The sequence below is a fragment of the Lactuca saligna genome, chromosome 3 (genome assembly GCF_052625555.1).
Source record: "Lactuca saligna cultivar CGN05327 chromosome 3, ASM5262555v1, whole genome shotgun sequence".
NCBI classification, from domain to species: Eukaryota; Viridiplantae; Streptophyta; class Magnoliopsida; order Asterales; family Asteraceae; genus Lactuca; species Lactuca saligna.
The window spans coordinates 222,710,932-222,718,537 of NC_136419.1; the positions used below are offsets into that span (position 1 = coordinate 222,710,932).

The window sequence follows — 7,606 nt, forward strand, 5'->3', positions numbered from 1 at the left end:
CAAACAAGTTTTTTATATTTTTGTTTTTATATTTATAAAGTCCATAAATATATTATATTTTTACTTTTGAAATTGATGTTCAGTTAATTTATTATCGTTTGCCTGATAAAGAGCAATCTACATAATACAGCTTGGTATAATGAAGCTTTACCCATTGCATTACCAAAGCCTATGAATTTTTTTTTACTTCCCAATCAATTTGATATTTCCAGATCAATTTAAATAACTTAGATTTATGAATGTCACAATGACAAATACACAAAAACCATGTCCTCATTTGTTCCTATGTTATTACTTTTTACTTGAATCACTTAATTATGCTTTTTATTGGTCAAAACCCTCTAAAAGAAATCAGCTCATCATTATTAATTATACATTTAATCGGTAGAAAATGAAAGATGTGTATCTGTATATGTGTGTCTGCAATCACCACGAACGATTAAGGAGTAAAAAGTAATGGTTTTAAAAATCTTCATTTCTAGTTAAATACTTACCATTTATTGTGTAATTAAATACTTACAAATCAAAAACTTATTAAAAATACATTATAACTTTTCTAACTTAATGATATATTATTTATTACATAATTAAATTTTAAATTCTATTTAACATTAACACACGTGGGTTCTACGGGTATATATATATATATATATATATATATATATATATATATATATATATATATATATATATATATATATATATATATATATATATATATATATATATATTAAGGATTTAGATAGGAATATACATATTTAATATAACACTCATAATATGTAATATATGTAATAGTTAATGTTAGCAACAACATTCCAAATTATCACAAAAACATCCTACCCAATCAATCAAGTCTTTGAAATTATTACAAATAAGATGGATGATGATGACGATGATGATGTTGATGAAGATGAACTTACACAAGCCATGGTCAAAGAACCCAACCATGGATACTACTCTCACCCATCATGTTCCTCTGAACTGATGATCCCTCACCATGCACAAACTGGTTGTACGTCCTGAAACACACAACACTTTGTGCCATCAATACATAATTAAAAAGAACTGAAATTTCATGTCGTGCATCATATGGTTGTACATTACAACAAGAGAAATTGAGTGTATATATCTGTATATATATATATATATACCCTATTTGTAAGATGGGTTCTTGTTGTATTTCCATGGCATTGGATTGAGAAGGATGCATTTGGAATGTTGTGTTGTTGTTGCCAGGAGAGTTCCATGGGCATTGAAGTTGTGTCCTATAACCTTGTCCTTCATTCTCAAACTGAAAAATATAACATGTTTTTTAATTATTGTTTTAACATATGTATTTGGGTTTATGAAATTTTGTAACTATATATGGAATTATATATATACCGATGATAACTCGTGTGAGACCTTGATCTTTAGATGCTTGTTCATGTCTCCAAGTTCTCGTTCCTAAAATTAATTTCATAAACTCCGTTATTAATAAAATTCCCAATGAAAAACGTTCATATAAATTGCATTAAAACCATTTATACGTAGCACCCAATGCACAATTTATTTTTGTACGCTTAAATTTGAATGAATTTTACCTTGCGTCGAAGCTCTTCCATTTGTTCTACCATGATCTGTGTCTGAATAAATTTAAAAAAGTACATAATTAAATTCCAAAAAACAAATGATATTTTGAATTTAAATTAATTAAAAAGGAATTCAAATTAAATTTACCTTCCTTTGTCTAGCTTGTGTAAGAGCTCCTTCAAGTTGTTTTTCAAGATTATGTAGTTCTTTGACGCTAAGAGGTCCAAGATCTTCCCCAAGTAAATGTCTTCAAAATAAGTGTTTGACACAACGAAAAATAATTAAAAATGATATATTTATAAAGCCTTGTTGAAAAATATTTGGTAAATAATTTATATATATATATATATATATATAAAGGAACCTTTGGGTGCGTTGGAGAGATTCGAACTTGGCTTTTAACTTGGAGACCTCTTGATACCAACTCTGTATAATAAATCATAGCTATCAATTTAAACTAAGAATATAAAGAAATTTGTATTTTTAGTTTTGATTGAGATTAAACCTGTGTATCACGTTCATTGTTGTTGTCTTGTGGATTAAAGCAACAACGTTGGTAACGTTCAAGGGTTTTCATGACGCTGATAAATTAAAAAAGAAAAATTATTAGTTTCGAATTTAGTTATATACATTTGTCATTTTAAAATCTATATACTTACGAAAATATGATCACATAATTCAAATATTCGTTTTGTAGGTGTAATAGAAACCCTTGTTTCAACAAAAAAAAATAGCAACTCCATTGTTCTATAATATTATAATAAAATGAATGTTAGTTTTAATAAATAACACTAAACCATAGGAAAAAATTCATGGATATAGTAGATCTCAACAAAAAATAGGTCATATATTAGCTAGACTATTAAAGGAAAGATAAAAAAAAACGTTAGGAGTTGTAACTAATTTAATTCCAACATAAAAAAAATCAGCAAGGTTGACATAAGATTAAAGATTTTGTTTTATTAACGTTTGGATGACAAAATGTTAAAAAAAGAATTCATGTGTGTATATATGTCAAGAAAGAGGCAGGCTAGAAAGCATACAAGTTTTTTCTAAAATTAGAAATCGAAAAGAACTGAAGCCCATAACTTTAATTTAAATTTAATCCTAAATATCCTTTGGGTAAAACCCAGAAATTAAATAGTAGTTCGAGTGATATTTGTACATCGAAAATGAAAAATATTAGCTTATGTATGATACATATGCAGCTAAAGGGTGAACAGAAAAGGAATTATTCTTTCGTTTTAACCAAAAATGATAGAATCATATCATTTGCTTCTAGGACTTCTATTAGATTTTATGGTAACAACTAGTTTTGTTACATGTTATTCATAGGTAAAAAAAAAATTTTAAAAATGCGTTTCCGAAAGAAGGACTCCATTATTTTTTGTAAGCATATATGCATGGACAATAAATGCTGAAAAAAAAGATAGAAATTTTCAAGTTTTGATAATGCAACTTTTGAAATTGAATACTCGTAAATTAGATGAATTACTTTTTAGACCCAATTTTTTTCGTAACATAGAGTTTTGATACATGATAAGTAAAATTTCATATTTGTAAATAAAACATCACCTCCTTTCCTTCATGAAACATCATGTTGAATTATAAAATTTATATTGAATAAAGTACATCGGATTATAAAGGTAAAAATTGGATAATATATTTATAATTCGGTTTTAAAACGTTAAATTTTAGAAGAATGTAGCATAACTATCAAGAAATTAAAATGTTTGACGATAGTTAGAAATTCAGAGAAAAATGTTTGTCATGATAGTATAAGTTATATATATAAAAAGTATAACTATAAACATACATCTTATAAAGGTCTATCAAATACTCTACAAAATACATGAATTAAACGAAAATTAATTTGTATGCGTAAAAATAAAACTAAAGTTGCTTGAACAAATTAAAACCTACACTAAGCCCTAAGAAATTGCAACATTAGGTAGCAATTTACACTTAAAATTCTTTTTTGTATGATAAAATTAACAAAAAAAGATCAATTGCATAAACTTTAAAACACAATATTATCCAGCGGACAAAACCCGCAAATTAAAATGAAAGTACTACCAGATATCAGTAGTTTTAAAAAATAACACAAAAAATAAAATCAAAGATGCTTTTAGAAAAGCTTCGATGAACTCAGTCATGCGACTTGTAACAAGAAAATTATTCTTTCTTTTTCCAGTAAAAAACCACTAAAATTCCATGAACTTGTTATTATTTAATTTATTGAAACGTCGCATATCCTACCATCATCATGTCATATGGTTTTATATCGTATAAATTGTCTTATTATATATATATATATATATATATATATATATATATATATATATATATATATATATATATATATATATATATATATATATATATATAATAGAAAGAAGAAAGAAAGAGAGTAGGGTTTATAAGAGTTGAAAGATGAAGTGAAGATGGGGAGTGATGATATACAAAAATAAGAAATTGAAAGAGTTGAGCAATTTTAGTTGAATTTATGAAATTCGAATTTGGATTTTATAAAGGAAAGTATTTAAGCTTCTTTTCATTTTCTCTGCTCATGTTGGTGTTACCTTGGGAAAATTTATGATTGAAAACAGAAAAATTTCATCAAAATTCACTGAAGAAACCATTAGATCCGATGATCCAAACAGAAGAGACAAAATTTTAATCCCAGTAAACAAAATATTCAAAAGCAAATAAAAAAAAAAAAGTACTATCATTTGCTTTTATTTTAAGCATTTAAAATAAAATAAAAAACCCTAGATCTGTTCCTTCGTCAGTCTAATGACGAATTGTACCATCAGATTACTCCGATACGTGTCGATCTCTCGTTCGATGTCTCTCTAATGAGAGAAGCTTCATCGAAACATTCATTTTCGAAGATCGAATCACAAAATTAGGTAAATTTTTTCATCAAATTCGTACAGAATATCGCCGGAGTTGATAGGTGCTTACCCGACGCTGCCGAACTCATAGAGTTTATCACGGCTGGAGAAGATGATTAGACCAACTTCAGCGTCACAGAGAACGGAAAGCTCGTAAGCTTTTTTCAGCAAACCATTTCTTCGCTTTGAGAAGGTAACCTGTCTGTTGATTTTGTTCTCGATTCTCTTCAGCTCTACTCTTCCTCTCCCCATAACAATGGATTCTCTTGTTTCTCTCTCTAGATTTCTCTTCAAGTTGGAGATCGATAATGCGTTTGTATAAAAAGGGAGAAAGAAATGGTGCAGAAAGCGTACAAACGGAGTGTCTCAAAGTTGTTGGAGGTTGATTCGATATGATTTAAAGGTTTTTGGTTCACATCCGACATTGATATTTATTTAGAAAAATTAATGGATACATACTAATATTGAGTTGGTGATAGATACAAGTTTTACCAATATTTCAATGGTCCTATTTCGAAAACTATATGCAATAATGAACATGAAGAATTTAACAGTTTGTAAGATTCTGACCTAAGTTTGACCATAATTTACTTGAAGTCAAATTTCCACAAGAAAGTATTGTATGCGATATTAATGATACAAATATTTAATCTGATATTGGTACGACAAAATATATATATATATATATATATATATATATATATATATATATATATATATATATATATATATATATATATATATATATATATATTTTGGGGTTTCACCCTAAAAGTTGTGATATGAATAATTTTTCCGTACGTATTACAAATTAAATGTAATTTGATCATTATTTGGGTCATTAGGTTATGTTGTGGGATTGTTACATGAGAATGGGTTTCACACAGTTAATGACCAAAATCGACATTTTTAAAGATTATAGTATAAGTTTAAGATTCAAACTGAATGTCTCTTTTTGCCACCTAGTTCGTTATGGGATTGTTAAAGCTTATAGTTATTGACTTATCAAGAATAATCGGATAAATAAACCATAACGCTTGTCTGGAGATGTATTTTGCTGAGCTGAATATTGTACAGAACTTAGCAAAATTTCATATAACATTTCAGGAATAGTTTTAGATTAGAATATTTTTTATCATTGTAATAATTACAAACATTACATACTATGATGTTTTTAATAATTTTTTGCAAATAAACTATTTTAGTGTGAATATATATATATATATATATATATATATATATATATATATATATATATATATATATATATATACATATATATATATATATATATATATATATATATATATATATATATATATATATATATATAGAGAGAGAGAGAGAGAATGATGGTTTAATTGAGAAAAAAAATATTGAGAATGAGGAAATATTCTCAACCATTCATTTTATTTTTGCTTAAAAGTATCCGTCGTGCCAGCGGAAATGGTAAAGGAATAGACATTTGTTTTCCAACAAAATATATTTTCTTAAACTACTTTAATCATTAACTTAATATATATATAAACATAGTTTTTCGTGTTTTTTTTAAGAAGCTATTTTTATCGAAAAAATATACCAAAATCCATGATTTTTTTTTATTCTCTACAAATAGACATCCATATTGATATAGTTTTAAAATAAAAAATATTTTTTTTTTATATTTTCAGCTATTGTTATTCATAAGTGAATAAAAATAAATCAAATTTTTATTACAGTACATTCGTTATTCACTTATTCATAAAAAAATATGATTAATTTGTTTTACAATTTAAATCTCATTCATATATGCATATAGCATATAATAAACATAATATATTCATATTTAAATATTAAACGATGCATTCACTTATGAATATTAACATAGTATATTCAATTGTGAATATTAGATGATATATTTACTTATTAATATTAAATGATATTTTCATATGTGAATATTACATAGTACTACATAGTATATCACATATGAATATTACATAGTATATTCACTTGTAAATATTAGATGATATATTCAGTTATGAATATTACATAGTATATTCATATATAAATATTACAAGGTATTTCACAAATATATATAATTTTTATATGTTTCTCACATATGAATAACATACAGACTTGCATATTTGTTTTGTGTTTTTAATAACTATATACTGATTCTGGTGAGAAAACATATTCATATGTGAATATACCGTGGTAATTTAATTTATGCATTTCATCAAACAGTTGGAATGCTTACGAGTTAATATTTTAAAAATGTTAAAAACATGATACTTCCGATTCAAGTTATTAATTCCAAATCATCATAATCGTGGTGGCGGCGATGACGATTCTGGTGGTGTGGATGGTGACGGAGGAGAAAAGAATAGGCGACGCTATATAATCATATTTAATTATAAAAGGCCCGCCGTATCAGTACGCCGAAGGGTTAGTGCGACATAATTGAAATATGTCTCTAATTTGAATCTCAAGATCTCTATTTTATTTTTTAATCTAAACTAAACCTACCTCTCTCTCCCTCTCTCTCTCTCTCTCTATATATATATATATATATATATATATATATATATATATATATAGACACACACATACATATATACACACTAGGCGAATGTCCGTGCATTGCGCAGAAACACCTATATAGTTGAAGTCTTTACAAATATATGATTTTTTAAATATAACAATAACGTCGTTGTTAAATTTGATATAATAATTTGTATATACTAAATTAATATAATATATTGATTATTTTGAATTATATGATAATATATACATTTGTTATACTTTCATAATCTCAATCGTTTGAATAACTTCTACCCGTGAGCTAGACATGAATCAAATTAAATATAATATATGATTTGATGTTATTTATAGTTGTTTTTATTGTTAATTAATTTTTTAAAATTTATTTGCTTAATGTTTTAATTTCTATCATTATAATTATTTAATAACATCAAACATTGTTTTTTTTTTTTTTTTTTTTTTTTAAAATTTAAAGCTAACAATATATTCATTTATATCAAGTTATTTTTAACTATTGTTATTGTAAGTTATTTTAGGTTACTTATTTGGAAACTTTTAACAATTATAAAAAATATATTTAAGAAATATTTTAGTTAAATTGAGATTACAATTTAGTT

The 7,606-nt window shown here is 25.5% G+C and overlaps 1 protein-coding gene across 1 annotated transcript; it reads right to left on the reverse strand.

Annotated features, from left to right (window-relative positions):
- Window positions 1–743: 743 nt before the first annotated feature.
- On the reverse strand, window positions 744–4,850 carry AGL6 (AGAMOUS-like 6). Its single transcript, XM_078986607.1, has 8 exons — window positions 4,540–4,850; window positions 2,078–2,153; window positions 1,937–1,998; window positions 1,720–1,819; window positions 1,584–1,625; window positions 1,384–1,446; window positions 1,152–1,291; window positions 744–1,019 (listed from the first exon to the last, which is right to left on the reverse strand). The coding sequence occupies exons 1-8, from the start codon at window positions 4,719–4,721 to the stop codon at window positions 932–934; spliced, it is 753 nt and encodes a 250-aa protein (XP_078842733.1). The 5' UTR covers window positions 4,722–4,850; the 3' UTR covers window positions 744–931.
- Window positions 4,851–7,606: the final 2,756 nt, after the last annotated feature.

Bases quoted from the DNA above. Each gene is read 5' to 3' on its own strand.
- AGL6 (XM_078986607.1), bottom strand. From the start codon at position 4,721: ATGGGGAGAGGAAGAGTAGAGCTGAAGAGAATCGAGAACAAAATCAAC. The intron at 1,999-2,077 runs GTTTAATCTCAA...TTTATTATACAG, and splicing joins ACAATGAACGTGATACACAG to AGTTGGTATCAAGAGGTCTC. The intron at 1,820-1,936 runs GTTCCTTTATAT...CTTATTTTGAAG, and splicing joins TCTCTCCAACGCACCCAAAG to ACATTTACTTGGGGAAGATC.